The following is a 16,828-nucleotide window of genomic DNA, read 5'->3' on the forward strand; positions in this document are numbered from 1 at the left end:
TAAAAAAAAATTATACTAAAATTTATAATATATATTTTTATTCAGAAAAAGAAATTTGGAATATTTTTATAAAACTGCTATTTTTATTCATCTTAAAATACGCATAAAAATCAAACGCTTTTATTTTGATACGGATATAGTATAAAAAATGAATGAGAAATTGCCAAGTTTATATTACTAGTAATTATTACTATTTGATCAAATCAAGACCCAAAAAGTGCAACTAATCTTTTTTGACAATGGGATTAAAAGACGTGCTAAAATCTAAATAATTTTTGTTAAAGAATCTTCAAGTAGGGCTTTGCTCACAGTCCTTTGACTCTCCTCTGTCCCCATGCTCACATAAAGCAAAATATAAAGCAGACATAGACATTAACAGGTGAAAGTAAGTGTTTCATGTCAAGTTTCATACTTTGAAACCTCCTCTTATGTTTATTACACCGACATAACTTAAACAAGGAAAGTTTTAAGTCTTCAAATCCCAAGACATTCTTGTAATAAGTTGAGTTATGAAGATGATGATGAATGTTGTTAATGTTGTGATTCTGGTATTACCCATGTTGATGTTTTGTCCTAGTTTGATGGTTTCAGCTCCAATTGATCCTGCTACTTTAACTCCTCCTCTTGCTGATCCTGTTCTTCCAACTCAGACACAGCCTTTTGCTAATTCTACAGGTATTCTCTTCACATTCTTTGATATGTATGTATGTGTTTATGTTTCAGTTTCTTTGAGTTTCTTGTTCCAAATTGAGATTAGTTACTGTGTCTGTATATGATCTGAGGTGATCCTGACTATAGGCGAAAGAGTCTTGCACCTGGGACCCCCTATACTCGAGGGTCCAAGAATTTTCAAATTCTTGCATGCATAAATGTATAAATTATAGTCTTTATGTACGATCAGACCTCCTAAACTGATTTCGACTAGGGTCTCCTAAGGGCGACCCCTATCTGAAAGTTGAATGTTTAAGTATAGTAATTGCAATTTGTTGTTAAAAGTATGCATCTTTATGTCTGTGTTACAATCATACTGACAATTGACAACCTTTTTTTTTCTTTGTAAGTTTAGATTTTAAATCAAGTTTTTTTGAGTTGTTTTCGATATTAGGGGAGACAGAGGCAAGACCAGAGCATCACAAAGATTTGAATAAGAAAATACTTATAGCTGTCATTGTTTCCTCAACTGTGCTTGGTGGAATTTTACTGTCACTGTCTTGTTACTGGATCTATAGGCGTAAAACGTTGAAGAACTCCGATACTAAGACTGAAAACAGCTTAGGTGTGTTCTTAATCAGTGATGTTTTGTTGGTTCTTTTCTTCCCTGTTCTGTTTTATGTTTTACTGATAGGTTTGAAAAATTATGCTAATTTTTTTCTGTTCATTTTCTGACAAAAGAAGCTTCGAAAGGGATATCATTAGTTCCGGTTTTGGATAAATTTAATTCTCTGAAAAAACCAGCTAAGAAGGGTAATGGATCGGCTACTGTCTTTGAATATGAATTGTTAGTGGCTGCAACAAATGATTTCAAAGACGAGAATATTTTGGGCGAAGGTGGAAGTGGAAGAGTGTACAAAGCTCTATTTAGCGGTCAGCTTGTTGCAGCTGTAAAAAGACTTCAGGGTGGAAATCTTGATGCTGAGAAAGAATTTGAGGTATTCATTGTGGCTTGTTCATGTATATCTTTAGTGTTAGTTTATATGTTTGAGGATCCTTTTCGATTATCATTGAATTTGATTGCAGAATGAGATAGCCTGGTTAAGTTCAATAAGGCATCAGAAAGTCATTGCCCTTCTCGGTTACTGTATTCATAACGAGACAAGGTTTCTGGTTTATGAACTGATGCATAATGGATCTTTGGAGTTGCAGTTGCATGGTAAACATATTCTCTGTGCTGCATTAGGAAGATAAAGAAGAGAGAAACTTAATAGTTTCGTTATTATAAATTATGTTCCTTCCTGATTTTTGCATCCAACAAAACATTAGGACCGTCTCAAGGAGCAGCTTTAACTTGGAATATCCGAATGCAGATTGCTTTGGATATTGCACGGTATGCTCATCATGCCAATGCCTTCCTCGACATAGTTTTTAAAATATAAAATATTTTAGATGTAGATTACATCACTACTGTTGTTATTGAGCAGAGGGTTAGAGTATCTTCACGAACGATGCAATCCCCCTATAATCCACAGAGATCTTAAGTCATCCAACATTCTTCTGGACTCCAACTTCAGAGCCAAGGTTAGATCTAGCTATGTCCTATGATGATCCTTTATTGTTAATTTCAACAAATGTTGTTGACGCGTCCTTATGAAATTTCTCCGTGATCCAGCTCTCTAATTTTGGTCTCGCCATTGCTGACGGGCTTCAAAACAAGAAAAACTTAAATATTTCAGGAACTTTAGGTTATGTGGCTCCAGAGTACCTCATTGATGGTATGCCAATGTTCACTATCATTCTGAAACTGTCATTTTTTTTATTAATATTAATGTGTAAATGTTCTGCTTTTCTGGATATTAATTTTTTTTAAGCATTTTGTTTTCTCGATGGGGATGCAATCGAGAGCTTTAATAGGCAGAAAAGTTCTTCCATAATGATCTTCTCTAATTCCAGTCACTTTGCTCGAACAAACCCCAAATTGTTTAACAGAGGTCTTCAGAAACCCTAAAAACTAAGTACATTGTTCTGGTTGTGACAATTATGTAGGTAAGCTTACGGATAAAAGTGATGTCTATGCTTTTGGAGTTGTTCTACTGGAACTTTTACTGGGAAGGAAGGCCATGGATAAAACGATGTCATCTGAATGCCAATCGATAGTCACATGGGTAAGCTTTCTGTGAGTACCTATCTAGTTTACTACTATGCAACTTCGGTCTGATAAGAGCTTATAGAGTACTAACACAAGAGCCCTTCTGTAACAAGCAGGCCATGCCGCAACTAACTGACAGGACAAAGCTTCCAAACATGGTGGATCCAGTGATCAAAGACAGAATGGACCTCAAACATCTGTATCAAGTTAGTTAAATATGCACTTGTTTCATTCTTCTGCTATTCAAAAATGTTAAGTTTAGAAGTGAATTCATCAAATCTTCCTTTTTTTTGTATAGGTGGCTGCTGTAGCTGTGTTATGTATACAACCTGAACCAAGTTATAGACCACTAATTACAGATGTCCTTCATTCCTTTATTCCACTTGTTCCTGTCGAGCTAGGAGGTTCATTAAGACTTGTGAATCAAGTGCCTCCTGCGGACGCTTAGCTCTTTTATACTCCTATGACAAGGTAATAGCTTGTTACCTGTATTCTGAAGCTGCGACTTGATAGTTAAATGCCTCTCTTTAGACAATGGAGACAATTTGTGCCCAAGAAAAGTTTGACAATAGTCTTTAGAAGAGAAGGAATCATTTTCTTGAAGATGTACTGTTAAGGTTGAATAGGCTCTTTATGCATCAACTTGAATGTAATCCTACAGAGGCATCATAGGATCCTTGTATATACATTTAATCATTCAATATACACAAACCAGGAATATTCAATGTCTAGAGGTCTCAATCTTGTAAGTTGAAAGTGAATGCGCAACCTTGTTGCCAGGGATATAAGAAGTGGTTGCATGCACATCTAACCAGAAATATAAATGTTCATGTGACCATGTCCTACTCGGCTAGGACTTTGTCTGTCAAATTGTCAATCAATTTGGTAGATTACTAACAGTCTTAGTCTACATTTATGGGGCGGCTGTCCTACAAACCTGTTTTTTTTGCTTCAACATCCCGTAAAGGGAATGAGGAAAATACCGATACACCAAGAGGGCAAGAGGTATTCAGCTTGATTTATCGACATATATCATATAACTTTGAAACAACACGAAGAGAGAGATTTACAATTGATCAATCCTAATTACGATGTGTGAAAATCGATTAGAAACTTGTTTATAATATGATTTGTTTAACTTTAAACTGAACTACTAAACTCTAATCCCGGAATTTATTCTATTCCCAATAATTGGATCACTGTAATGCATTATTATCTGACCCTTCCATCTTCATGATGAAATGTAGAATAATAGAATGAAATAACTAAAGTTTCTACTCATCTCTTTGTTTCTCTTCCAAAATCATTTGAAAAACCAGAAGTTGTCATAGTTGTCTTCCTACTCTTTAAACAGTGTAGTGTTGCTGCATGCCCTCCATATCAAGACCCTTTAACTTCACAACCGATTCGACGTGCCCTTTGAGAGTATGAAGTTCCCTTAGCCTGGTTCAACCAAAATCAACACAAAAAATTGTCTCTTATTCTTTGACTGGAATACATCGATTATTACAACATACAAATTTTTACTTTCTGTACTGTTGTACCTGGCAACCTCGGCACGTCTCTTGGCTTGCTCTGCAATTTCAGAGAGCTCTCTGTAGTTATTCTTGTCAGTAAAGAGCTCGGAGGTATCCGGGGGCTGAAGGCCATGCAGCGTCCGCTGAGCTTGAGCCCACTGAGCCTCTCTTTCACCTCGTCCGTAGTCCTTTTTGGTTGTAAATGCAACCTGGAAAAAGTAAGGTATGAGCATCATGATGAAAACTAGTGTAGTAAAACATACAATTCTAATCGTAGAATGGCGTACCCTACTATCGATCAGACTATTCCATCCCTTTCCACTTATGGCATATCGGATTAAAAATTTGAAGATATCCAGTGGGATGTAGAAAACAATACTGTAAAGCCAAATAACTCCAGCCCATCCCCAACCGATACCACGAACACGGGCAAAGTCCCAATTTGCATAGACAGCAATCAACGTGGCAGCCTAGATTAAAAAATAAATATGCATTGTTTCCCAAATCACGTGTAATAATTTTAAATGGATAATAAGAGAAAACATTGTCAGCAATTTTAAGTTCATGTAAACTCACCAGCTGTGCGATCACGAATGCACCGATAAGCAAATAACCAGGGCGTTCCAAGAACGACCAGCTTCGGGATCGAGTAACAAAAATTAGTGCCTGACTCACAATACTTACTTGTAGGTAAACTGCTGATATAAGTTCATGATTAAGGCCCCTGATTGGCCTTACATTAAAGTGGTACTGTAGAAATATTAAAAATTGGAGATGAGAAATAAAGTAAGCAAAAATTCTAAATGACGAGTTGACAATTGATGACAGACAAATTGGCCACCCATAAAGGATTCACTTACAGAGAAGAAATCTGTGTCGTGAGCAGCATAGAAGAAAATAACAGTCATCACAGCTAAATAAGTTCCCAGAACTATGCCAGTGGCGAAAATCTCCCTCAGTTTCCATGAATCGGGTAACGGGGAAGGTTTTACCTTGTCTTTTGAAATGGTCATTATGGTTCCATCATTCAAAATGGCAATAATTAAAACCATGAAAGGAGAAAAATCGAACTTCCAGATAAGTGCAATCAACAGAAAACCTAGCACAATACGAATTGTGATGGAGACCGCATATATGGTGTAATTCTTCATCCTCTGGAAGATGGCCCTGCTTGTTAGTACAGCATGTATAATCACACTCAGTCCAGGTTCTGTCAAGACTATGTCAGATGCACCGCGGGCAGCATCAGTTGCATCAGCCACCGCTATACCAATGTCAGCCTTCTTTAAAGCTGGTGCATCATTGACACCATCTCCTGTCATGCCGCATATGTGTTTTCTCTCTTGTAGTTTCTTTACAATCTCATACTTGTGTTCTGCATTCCACCCAACAGTTGGCACACCTCAATTTATTTTTCAGAACAGGATGGTTAATTGTATTAGTATATTTGTCAGTATCTAACTTACCAGGAAAGACACCAGCAAAACCATCTGCTGTCTCTATGAGCTCCTCAACAGGAAGATGAGCAATAGCTTCATCTTTGTGTTGTCCAAGGAGTGAGGATGAGGGATACATGTTGGTTCCCATGCCAAGTCTTCGACCAGTTTCCTTCCCGATAGCTAGCTGATCTCCAGTGATCATCTTAACGTTGACACCGAGGTGGAGAGCACGCCTAATGGTTTCTGCACTATCGTGCCTTGGAGGATCAAAAAGAGGCAAGATACCAACAAATACCCATGGCTCTCCTGGACTTTCTTTAGTCTTCTCAGGTACAGTCTGCAATTATTAAAAATTGAATCGTTACTGAATAAGTTAAGGTTATGTGCTTCAATGTGTCAATCAGGATTTGTTTGTTCACTAAATTAACAACATGATCAGCATCACCTGCTGTGCAACAGCCAAGGAGCGAAGACCACGATCGGCAAACTTATCAATGATGGAATGGGCCCTCTTACTAACATCTTCTCTGAGATTGCAAAGTTCGATAATCTAGAAATATTTCAGAAATATTAGAACATTACAAGAAAAATGAATCAACGCGAAGGGTCATTAGGAAAATGATAGTTGTTCTATAAAGATGAAGAAAAGAATATTTCAGGTGCACAATCATATGTTTTTACCTGCTCAGGTGCACCTTTGCTAATTCGATGCCAATTACCACTGGAGTCGGTGTATGTGATAGCTGTGCGCTTGTCTACTGGGTTAAAGGGCAGAAAATGTATCTCATTGATACCTGCTCTAGCCTGAAGAGCACAAAGAACAAAAATTAAGGAGCACATTCATAAGTGTTTATCCGTATTACAGTAAGTTTTTACTAATTGAATGGTCTGCGCCAACTGAACATATTACCTCCTTGGGATCACTCAACATTCCAACAATACAAGCATCTATAGCATCCTGGTTTTCTACTCTAGAAGCCCTAGCCCCATAAAGAAGTACAGTGTCCTTGTCCATATCCTTTGCAAATACCTGATAACAACATTTCTCAATTATTTGACTAGTGTATTAGCAGAAAATTCTTCTATTCTTTTTTTACGTTGATCACTCAACAGAAGCAGCTCCTAAAAGGAGTTTGAAATTCTGCTATACCAGGTTCTTGTCTCTATACCTACTAAAAGATTGGATATACTACTTAGCAAAAAAAAAAATTTACGGATATACCTCAACAAGATTTTTGTCTACTGTAAGCTTGTTGAGGGTGAGAGTCCCAGTCTTGTCGCTGCAAAGAACATCCATTCCAGCCATTTCTTCAATAGCCGTCATCCTCTTGGTGATGGCGCCTTGTTTTGACAACTTATGTGATCCAATTGCCATTGTCACTGACAACACAGTGGGCATGGCAATTGGAATGCCTCCAATGAGAAGAACCAACAGGTTATCAATTCCATCCCTGTATTTGCGATGCTGAATAGGATACATGACAATTATCTCTACTATGATTCCCACCGCAATGGAGACTATGCAAAAGTTACCAATCGCTGTAAGCACCTGAATAACGTAAAAAAAATTCAGTTTTACTACTAATGATGAGCAAGAACAATAATGACATGACAAAATTCCGCGAGAAACTTTGCATGTTAACATTTGTCTACATTAAGTTTTGCTTCTTATTAGAATTTATAATTTTTTAGGAGTGCAATTTTGGAGATTTCTCATCATGATCAGCAACATTAGCACTTTACCATCTGGAAGTGGCCCACATTGTTGGTGCTGTCAACGAGGTGAGCAGCCTTCCCAAAGAAAGTATGGACTCCAGTGGCAATTACAACAGCCTCAATCTCGCCTTGTTTGCAAGTTGAACCTGAAAAGACTTCATCACCTGGATTTTTATTTACAGGCAGACTTTCTCCCGTGAGTGCTGACTGATCAATTTTAAGAGGATCGCCATCCAGGAGACGAGCATCGGCTGGTACTATGTCTCCCAACTTAATGCTTATAATATCGCCAGGAACAAGTATTGACGCATCCTGCTCACTCCACTTAGTATCTCTCAAGACCTTAAATAATTTAAGCGGAAACATGTGGCATCAGAATCTTGTGTACAGTTGGTTTGACTAACTAATTGATCAGATTATAAATTGTGTTGTCTATCTGAAAGTAATTAACAACCTTTGTTTTGGGGGCAAGCCCTGCCATTAGTGCTGCAGCAGCATTGCCTGCATTATTTTCTTCAATGAAACTTATAGTGGAGTTGACGAAAAGTAACACGACGATACCAACAAAATCTTGCCAATCTGGAGGACGGCCCTGCATTATGCCTCGAGAAGTTAATAAAAGATTGACATTTATTTTTTTAATTAGAAAATAAAAGACGATTGATTGATTACATACATCTCCATTTGCTAAGGCAATGGCCATAATTGCAGCAATCTCCATAACCCATGACAGAGGATTCCACATAAATCCCAGAAACTTAAGAAGTGCACTTTCCTGTGTTGATCAATAACATGGTTTACGATATATTGAAAGCAGTAAAAGGAAAAAAATCATAACATAATCAAATAAAACCAAGAAAAAACAAAGAAAGAAAGTTGCCTTCTTCTCTTCAAGTTTATTAGGGCCAAAGATTTGTAGTCTTTGCTGCCCTTCCTCACTTGTCAATCCTTGTTTTGTACATTTCAACTGCTCAAACACTTCATCAATCGGTATGCTTTCCTGTAATCAAATATACATTAATTCATATACATTTTACCAGAAGCTCGATTAATCAATAGTGATGATTCTATGTCCCAACTATAATGTATACATTCAATTATAGAGTTGTATTCAGTAGAGACCACTTAATTGTTAGACCCTTAAATCACTTACATTATATGTAATATTATACATTGACCTGCACTACAAAATTATACAATATAATAAGTCAGAAATGCATCGTTCTACACTATGTACTTTTCTAGAATGAAATATTAATATACATTATACCGGAAGCTCGATAAATGGATAGTGATTCTGTATTCCAACTACTGAATAGCATAAGACCATGTTCAGGTCTTCCTTTGACAGTTTAAGGTTCTGGACGGACCGATTACTTAACAATAGTATCATAGCTCGGTTTAGGGGAGGTCTCGAATGTTACTTAACACCAACTATAATTTATACATTGAATTGTAATCTAATCATGCAAACATAACTAACAAGAATGAGATTAATGATTCATACCAAATCAACGGTCTCATTTTTGACCCCTTCCAAGCCTTTGTCTGCCATTTTCAGACACAAACACAAACACACACACAAACAGTATCTATCTAAATATGTACATAAGTATGCAAACTGGTTAGGAGTGACACATGCAAAGTAGAAACAGGAACACACAGTGTTTGGACATGCATGTACTTATGTTTAAGTAAGAAAAAACAAGATTAGGAAAAAGTGGAAAATGAAGAGAGTAAGTATAAATAAAGTAAATGAGAGGTTGGGGTAAAAATAGTAAGGGTAAATGTAAATCACCCACTTCACTCATCTCACTCACAACCCAACACAGAATGAATGAAGGAGCGTTACTCTTGTCCCTCTTTGTAGTCCCAGTCTTTCGCCTCTCTCTCTCTCTCTCTCTCAATCTCTCTCTCAGTCTCTCTCAATCTCTCTCTCTCTCTCAATCTCTCTCTCAGTCTCTCTCAATCTCTCTCTCATGCCTTCTTCCACTTCATCTCAACTTTACAATCTTTTGTCTCACTGTTACATGACTACTTAGCATTGAATCGTTGTAATTAGTAAATCGTAGTGATGAGTTGATAAAATTATAATTTCTGTAATTTTAAAATCCAATTAATTCTTTTTTTTTGTTTTTTTAAAGTAGTTTTAGAAAATGTAACCAAACGTTACTTTTGTTTATTTTATTTTGTTGCTACAAGGGTTTTAAACCCAAATCAATCGGTCGGGAAAAATCGCACATTTTTCAGATTAAATTACGCAAATCAAACTGGTAAATAATTTATATTAGTTATTTAATAACTAACTGCAATTTGATATATCTGACACTTTTATTAAAATCATAACTAAAAATATAGCACAATACCATCATCTCTCATCCACCTACTTTTTCGAGTAAACAGCAATTTCCGACTTTGTAATACCTGGAGGCAGGGCTTTAATTCAAGTCAAGCAGCTCGCGAGCTTGGGCGGCTTAACTCGTTTGAGCTCAACTCGGTTGTTTAGTTAAACGAGTCTAGTTTATGCAAAGGTTCCGCCTTGTTTAATTAAACGAGTTGCCTCGTGAAATTAAACGGGCCGAGTTCGGATAGAGGTTTATTCTCGATTAAGTGTAATCAAATGAGTTCGACTCGCTAAAATCGGCTCATTTAGCTAAACGGATCGGCTAGGCTAGACTCAGCTTGTGAAATTAAACAAGTGGAGTTCAAGGAGAGATTTAGCGCGATTAGTTAACTGAGTCGGCTCTACTCAACTCGATTAAACTCAGCTCAAATTATGCCGGACTCGAAACTCGGCTCGGTTCAGTCACATTAACACCTTTCACTGCATGATTATTTGGATGTTGAACACCATCATGAATATTAAATCACGATTTAATACGTTTCATTCATTAACAAAATAGTTGTTGTTTTGTGGACTATGATATTTAAGGTGTTACAATCATATTAAACCTACAAGTGAATTGCAACAGGGAGCAGATAGTTGTTAAACATGCAACTGCAAGTACTCTGAAACAACACAAGTTTACCTTGTTGGATCATTAATAACCTCTCCAAGTTACAAAAATTTAAGACACAAATTTGTACTCAACTATCTTTATCTCTAACCTAAATTATTCTAATTTCCAACAGTTGGATTTACTTTAATGGATCATGTTGTAGGATTATTTGTGATCCTTTCATCTTCTTTGATGAAACCAAGAATAATATAACAAAAAAGTGTTCGCTACTTAATTTCTCTCTTTGTTTCTTTTTCATCATCATTAACAAAAAACTTCAGTTCTCCCTGCTGTCTTCCTACTCTTTAAACTGTGTAGTGTTGCTGAATTCCCTCCATGTCAAGGCCCTTCAGCTTCACAACCGATTCCACGTGCCCTTTGAGAGTATGAAGTTCCCTTAGCCTGGTTCAACCAACAACAACACATAAAATTGGCTCTCATTACTTTGATCGGAAAATATCTATTATTTGCAGCAAACATAGATGTCTATAGCAGAGGGGGCGCTGGGGTGCCCGGAATGAGCCACTGCACAGGACCCCGAAAATACAGGTCTCCAAATTTTGAAGTGGAAATCAAAAGTGTTTTGGAGGATTTTCTTAAAAAATATGCGAGAAGAACTTCTCTCAGTTTGTGAGAAGAGCCTCTCTTTTTGGCTAAATTATCGAAATGTATTTCTTGTTTACATGTTTGATAATTCATTTTATTTGTCGAAATGTATTTCATTAAAATTCCAGTTGAAATAAAAATTAGGGGTCCAATTTTGTGATTTGGAACAGGGCCCCCGAATGTTTTGCCCCGACCCTGATCTATACTGGTTGTAAAGTAGTACCTTGCAACCTCAGCACGCCTCTTAGCTTGCTCGGCAATTTCAGAGAGCTCCCTATAGTTATTCTTGTCATTGAAGTGCTCTGAGGTATCCGGGGGATGAAGGCCATGCAGTGTCCGCTGAGCTTGAGCCCACTGAGCCTCCCTTTCACCTCGGCCATAGTCCTTTTTAGTCGTAAATGCAACCTGGAAAAGATAACGAATAAGCATCATGACGAAACTATGCAACCTGGAAAAGGTAACAAATAAGCATCATGACGAAACTATGCAACCTGGAAAAGGTAAAGAATAAGCATCATGATGAAACTGGTGTAGTAAAATTCAGTTTCAGTCATAGAATGACGTACCCTACTATCGATTAGACTACTCCATCCCTTTCCACTAATGGCATATCGAATTAAAAACTTGAAGACATCCAGCGGGATGTAGAAAATAATGCTGTAAAGCCAAATAACTCCGGCCCATCCCCAGCCAACACCGTGAACATTGGCAAAATCCCAGTTTGCATAGACAGCAATTAACGTGGCAATCTGGATCCAAAAATTAATACGCGTTGATTCCCAAATCATGTGCATTACATGGATGATAAAACAAAACATTGTCAGCAGTTTTAAGTTCATGTGAACTCACCAATTGTGCTATCAAGAATGCAGCCATAAGCAAATAACCGGGGCGTTCCAAGAACGACCAGCTTCGGGATCGAGTAACAAAAATTAGTGCCTGACTCACAATACTTACTTGTAGGTAAACTGCTGATACAAGCTCATGATGATTGTCCCTGATTGGCCTCACATCAAAGTGGTCCTGTAGAAAATCAATATTGTGACTTGAAAAAGTTTGAAGGTGAGAAATAAAGTGAGCAAGAATTCTAAATGCTGAGTTGACAGTTGATGACAGACAAATTTTCCAGCTATAAGTGTAAATGTTTTTAACAATTTACTTACAGAGAAGAAGTCTGTGTCGTGAGCAGCGTAGAAGAAAATAACAGTCATCACAGCTAAATAACTTCCCAGAACTATGCCAGTGGCGAAAATCTCCCTCAGTTTCCATGAATCAGGTAACGGGGACGGTTTTACCTTGTCTTTTGAAATGGTCATTATGGTTCCATCATTCAAAATGGCAATAATTAAAACCATGAAAGGAGAAAAATCGAACTTCCAGATAAGTGCAATCAATAGAAAACCTAGCACGATACGAATTGTGATGGAGACTGCATATATGGTGTAATTCTTCATCCTCTGGAAGATGGCCCTGCTTGTTAGTACAGCATGTATAATCACACTCAGTCCAGGTTCTGTCAAGACTATGTCAGATGCACCGCGGGCAGCATCAGTTGCATCAGCCACCGCTATACCAATGTCAGCCTTCTTTAAAGCTGGTGCATCATTGACACCATCTCCTGTCATGCCGCATATGTGTTTTCTCTCTTGTAGTTTCTTTACAATCTCATACTTGTGTTCTGCATTCCACCCAACAGTTGGCACACCTCAATTTATTTTTCAGAACAGGATGGTTAATTGTATTAGTATATTTGTCAGTATCTAACTTACCAGGAAAGACACCAGCAAAACCATCTGCTGTCTCTATGAGCTCCTCAACAGGAAGATGAGCAATAGCTTCATCCTTGTGTTGTCCAAGGAGTGAGGATGAGGGATACATATTGGTTCCCATGCCAAGTCTTCGACCAGTTTCCTTCCCGATAGCTAGCTGATCTCCAGTGATCATCTTAACGTTGACACCGAGGTGGAGAGCACGCCTAATGGTTTCTGCACTATCGTGCCTTGGAGGATCAAAAAGAGGCAAGATACCAACAAATACCCATGGCTCTCCTGGACTTTCTTTAGTCTTCTCAGGTACAGTCTGCAATTATTAAAAAATGAGTCGTTACTGAATAAGTTAAGGTTATGTGCTTCAAAGTGTCAATCAGGATTTGTTTGTTCACTAAATTAACAACATGATCAGCATCACCTGCTGTGCAACAGCCAAGGAGCGAAGACCACGATCGGCAAACTTATCAATGATGGAATGGGCCCTCTTACTAACATCTTCTCTGAGATTGCAAAGTTCGATAATCTAGAAATATTTCAGAAATATTAGAACATTACAAGAAAAATGAATCAACGCGAAGGGTCATTACAAATGATAGTTGTTCTATAAAGATGAAGAAAAGAATATTTCAGGTGCACAATCATAAGTAAAATACCTGCTCAGGTGCACCTTTGCTAATTCGATGCCAATTACCACTGGAGTCGGTGTATGTGATAGCTGTGCGCTTGTCTACTGGGTTAAAGGGCAGAAAATGTATCTCATTGAGACCTGCTCTAGCCTAAAGAGCACAAAGAACAAAAATTAAGGAGCACATTCATGATTGTTTATCCGTATTACAGCAAGTTTTTACTAATTGAATGGTCTGCGCCAACTGAACATATTACCTCCTTGGGATCACTCAACATTCCAACAATACAAGCATCTATAGCATCCTGGTTTTCTACTCTAGAAGCCCTAGCCCCATAAAGAAGTACAGTGTCCTTGTCCATATCCTTCGCAAATACCTGATAACAACATGTCTCAATTATTTGACTAGTGTATTAGCGGAAAACACTTCTATACTTATTTTTACATTGATCACTCAACAGTAGCAGCTCCTAAAATGGAGTTTAAAATTCTGCTCTACCAGGTTCTTGTCTCTATACCTACTAAAAGATTGGATATAGTACTTATAAGCAAAAAAAATAATTACAGATATACCTCAACAAGATTTTTGTCTACTGTAAGCTTGTTGAGGGTGAGAGTCCCAGTCTTGTCACTGCAAAGAACATCCATTCCAGCCATTTCTTCAATAGCCGTCATCCTCTTGGTGATGGCGCCTTGTTTTGACAACTTATGTGATCCAATTGCCATTGTCACTGACAACACAGTGGGCATGGCAATTGGAATGCCTCCAATGAGAAGAACCAACAGGTTATCAATTCCATCCCTGTATTTGCGATGCTGAATAGGATACATGACAATTATCTCTACTATGATTCCCACCGCAATGGAGATTATGCAAAAGTTACCAATCGCTGTAAGCACCTGAAGAACGTAAAAAGAATCAGTTTTACTACTTATGATGAGCAAGAACAATAAAGACATGACAAAATTCCACGAGAAACTTTGCATGTTAATTGTTTAGTAGTGCAATTTTGGTGATTTCTCATCATGATCAGCAACATTAGCACTTTACCATCTGGAAGTGGCCCACATTGTTGGTGCTGTCAACGAGATGAGCAGCCTTCCCAAAGAAAGTATGGACTCCAGTGGCAATTACAACAGCCTCAATCTCGCCTTGCTTGCAAGTTGAACCTGAAAAGACTTCATCACCTGGATTTTTATTTACAGGTAGACTTTCTCCCGTGAGTGCTGACTGATCAATTTTAAGAGGATCACCATCCAGGAGCCGCGCATCAGCTGGTACTATGTCTCCCAACTTAATGCTTATAACATCTCCAGGAACAAGTATTGAGGCATCCTGCTCACTCCACTTTGTATCTCTCAAGACCTGAAACAGTCAAAATGAAACATAAAGGTGGAATTAGAGTCTTCTAAAATTTGGTTTTGCTAACATATGTAGTGTATCTGACTATCCATGATGTTATTTGTATGAAGTAGTTAACAACCTTTGTTTTGGGGGCAAGCCCTGCCATTAGTGCCGCAGCAGCATTGCCTGCATTATTTTCTTCAATGAAACTTATAGTGGAGTTGACGAAAAGTAACACGACGATACCAACAAAATCTTGCCAATCTGGAGGACGGCCCTGCATTATGCCTCGAGAAGTTAATAAAAGATTGACATTTACGTTTTTAGTTAGAAAATAAAAGACGATTGATTACACACATCTCCATTTGCTAAGGCAATGGCCATAATTGCAGCAATCTCCATAACCCATGACAAAGGATTCCACATAAATCCCAGAAACTTAAGAAGTGCACTTTCCTGTGTTGATCAATAACATGGTTTACGATATATTGAAAGCAGTAAAAGGAAAAAAATCATAACATAATCAAATAAAACCACGAAAAAACAAAGAAAGAAAGTTGCCTTCTTCTCTTCAAGTTTATTAGGGCCAAAGATTTGTAGTCTTTGCTGCCCTTCCTCACTTGTCAATCCTTGTTTTGTACATTTCAACTGCTCAAACACTTCATCAATCGGTATGCTTTCCTGTAATTAAATATAAACTTTACACTTTATATTGATCGCGAAATTTCCAGGTGTACCATAAATGGATTAAACTTAAAATAAACAAGAAAAAAAAACAACATTGTGAAAGATTTGTTCTTGGAATTCAATTGGCCAGACAGTATGAAATGTTTACATCATAAATTTACATTACTTTCTACTTCTACTGATCTTGGCTGTTAGTAGTTCACTTAACAGAGAACATAAATATATCATGTAAAAGGGAGTGCTAAATTGCTAATGAAACATAAAACAAATGTTACAGTCATTTAAAACTTAGTCATTTATATTGTTTTTATCAACAGATTCTGGTTCTTCTCTGGAAAGAGATTTAAACTAGAAATGCTGGTCCATAACAATCGATTGTTAGCAAACCATATGTCCGCATAAAAACCAAAAGTTTAAGTTCTGACATAGTGACTTGGGCCTCTGCATATACATCAATTTCGTATTTGTGGAAACGCTCGTGAGATCCGTAACAATCGATTGTTAGCAAACCATATGTCAGCATAAAAAGTAAAAGTACGGACATAGTGACTGGGGCCTGTGCATTCACATCAATTTCATATTTGTGAAAATGCTTGTGAGATGATTCTAGCAAACGTTTATGAGGGACCGGACCTACCCATAAACGTGTATCATAAATTTTTACATTTTAACATGATTAACAAGAATGAAGAGAAAAGTGATGATTAATACCAAATCAACAGTCTCATTCTTGACCCCTTCCAAATTTCCTTTGTCTGCCATTTTGGCACACGCATAAACTACTGCATGCAAAGTTGAAACTGGAACTAAACAGCAGTTCAGAGTTAAACCAAACGTAAGTATTTGTCTGAATAGTATAACAAAAGAAAATAAAGAGTAGCAGTGGAAAAGGTCTAGGAAATAGATTAGAAAAAGAGGGGGGTAGTACAAATAAATGGCGAGAACGAGAAGGAGTGAAATGTGGGGATAAAAAATAGTAAAGACGAATATGTATCACCCACTTCACTCTTCTCACTCGCCTACCAACAAAAAATGAGCGAAGAAGCGACACTCTTGTGTTCTCCTCTCTCACTTGCAGTCCCGGTCCTCCGCACAGGAATTCAGGGGCTTATTACTCCAAGGTCTGGTAAGGCTCGGATGGGGTGATCATAGTAGTGGGTTCCGTGCTAGTCCCAATGTGGTTCGGGCACATAGGGGTGAGCAGAAAAAACCGAAACCGAAAAAATAACTGAAAAAACCCGATAAACCAAACCGAAAAAAATCGAACCGACAAAAACCGAATTAGCGGTGCGGTTTCGGTTCCGGTTTTCAATCAAAACCGA

The 16,828-nt window shown here is 37.6% G+C and overlaps 3 protein-coding genes across 6 annotated transcripts; 1 reads left to right on the forward strand and 2 right to left on the reverse strand.

The window, feature by feature from the left end:
• Nucleotides 1–348: 348 nt before the first annotated feature.
• Nucleotides 349–3,603, forward strand: LOC141661932 (putative receptor-like protein kinase At1g80640). The gene is made up of 10 exons (XM_074468960.1): nucleotides 349–675; nucleotides 1,106–1,276; nucleotides 1,393–1,649; nucleotides 1,738–1,870; nucleotides 1,981–2,044; nucleotides 2,139–2,235; nucleotides 2,327–2,429; nucleotides 2,701–2,819; nucleotides 2,920–3,009; nucleotides 3,102–3,603. Exons 1-10 carry the CDS (start codon nucleotides 510–512, stop codon nucleotides 3,249–3,251), a joined length of 1,350 nt encoding a protein of 449 aa, XP_074325061.1. The 5' UTR covers nucleotides 349–509; the 3' UTR covers nucleotides 3,252–3,603.
• Nucleotides 3,604–3,811: 208 nt separating this feature from the next.
• Nucleotides 3,812–9,501, reverse strand: LOC141723351 (plasma membrane ATPase 4). The gene is made up of 15 exons (XM_074525142.1): nucleotides 8,983–9,501; nucleotides 8,356–8,475; nucleotides 8,152–8,250; nucleotides 7,930–8,067; nucleotides 7,503–7,817; nucleotides 6,982–7,308; nucleotides 6,670–6,789; nucleotides 6,441–6,563; nucleotides 6,205–6,309; nucleotides 5,787–6,096; nucleotides 5,181–5,695; nucleotides 4,897–5,070; nucleotides 4,608–4,790; nucleotides 4,348–4,529; nucleotides 3,812–4,246 (listed from the first exon to the last, which is right to left on the reverse strand). The coding sequence occupies exons 1-15, from the start codon at nucleotides 9,028–9,030 to the stop codon at nucleotides 4,150–4,152; spliced, it is 2,856 nt and encodes a 951-aa protein (XP_074381243.1). The 5' UTR covers nucleotides 9,031–9,501; the 3' UTR covers nucleotides 3,812–4,149.
• A 984-nt stretch (nucleotides 9,502–10,485) lies between these two features.
• On the reverse strand, nucleotides 10,486–16,364 carry LOC141661933 (ATPase 9, plasma membrane-type). Of its 4 annotated transcripts, none has more exons than XM_074468962.1 (15): nucleotides 16,218–16,364; nucleotides 15,381–15,500; nucleotides 15,177–15,275; nucleotides 14,959–15,096; nucleotides 14,526–14,840; nucleotides 14,048–14,374; nucleotides 13,732–13,851; nucleotides 13,503–13,625; nucleotides 13,268–13,372; nucleotides 12,850–13,159; nucleotides 12,244–12,758; nucleotides 12,038–12,103; nucleotides 11,647–11,829; nucleotides 11,304–11,485; nucleotides 10,486–10,876 (listed from the first exon to the last, which is right to left on the reverse strand). In XM_074468962.1, exons 1-15 carry the CDS (start codon nucleotides 16,266–16,268, stop codon nucleotides 10,780–10,782), a joined length of 2,751 nt encoding a protein of 916 aa, XP_074325063.1. In that variant the 5' UTR covers nucleotides 16,269–16,364; the 3' UTR covers nucleotides 10,486–10,779. The 4 variants fall into 4 exon arrangements, with proteins under 4 accessions (XP_074325063.1, XP_074325062.1, XP_074325064.1 ...); XM_074468961.1 differs by having other exon boundaries at nucleotides 11,930–12,103; nucleotides 16,218–16,362; XM_074468963.1 differs by lacking the exon at nucleotides 16,218–16,364 and adding an exon at nucleotides 15,600–15,768 and having other exon boundaries at nucleotides 11,930–12,103.
• Nucleotides 16,365–16,828: the final 464 nt, after the last annotated feature.

The sequence above is a fragment of the Apium graveolens genome, chromosome 5, assembly GCF_009905375.1.
Source record: "Apium graveolens cultivar Ventura chromosome 5, ASM990537v1, whole genome shotgun sequence".
NCBI classification, from domain to species: domain Eukaryota; kingdom Viridiplantae; phylum Streptophyta; class Magnoliopsida; order Apiales; family Apiaceae; genus Apium; species Apium graveolens.

Bases quoted from the DNA above. Each gene is read 5' to 3' on its own strand.
- LOC141661932 (XM_074468960.1), top strand. From the start codon at position 510: ATGAAGATGATGATGAATGTTGTTAATGTTGTGATTCTGGTATTACCC. The intron at 1,871-1,980 runs GTAAACATATTC...ACAAAACATTAG, and splicing joins TTTGGAGTTGCAGTTGCATG to GACCGTCTCAAGGAGCAGCT. The intron at 2,236-2,326 runs GTTAGATCTAGC...TCCGTGATCCAG, and splicing joins ACTCCAACTTCAGAGCCAAG to CTCTCTAATTTTGGTCTCGC.
- LOC141661933 (XM_074468961.1), bottom strand. From the start codon at position 16,268: ATGGCAGACAAAGGAAATTTGGAAGGGGTCAAGAATGAGACTGTTGAT. The intron at 14,841-14,958 runs GTTGTTAACTAC...TGACTGTTTCAG, and splicing joins GGCTTGCCCCCAAAACAAAG to GTCTTGAGAGATACAAAGTG. The intron at 11,486-11,646 runs GTACGTCATTCT...TATCTTTTCCAG, and splicing joins GTAGTCTAATCGATAGTAGG to GTTGCATTTACGACTAAAAA.
- LOC141723351 (XM_074525142.1), bottom strand. From the start codon at position 9,030: ATGGCAGACAAAGGCTTGGAAGGGGTCAAAAATGAGACCGTTGATTTG. The intron at 8,476-8,982 runs GTATGAATCATT...ATTTGATTACAG, and splicing joins AAAATGAGACCGTTGATTTG to GAAAGCATACCGATTGATGA. The intron at 5,696-5,786 runs GTAAGTTAGATA...GGTGGAATGCAG, and splicing joins TTTTGCTGGTGTCTTTCCTG to AACACAAGTATGAGATTGTA.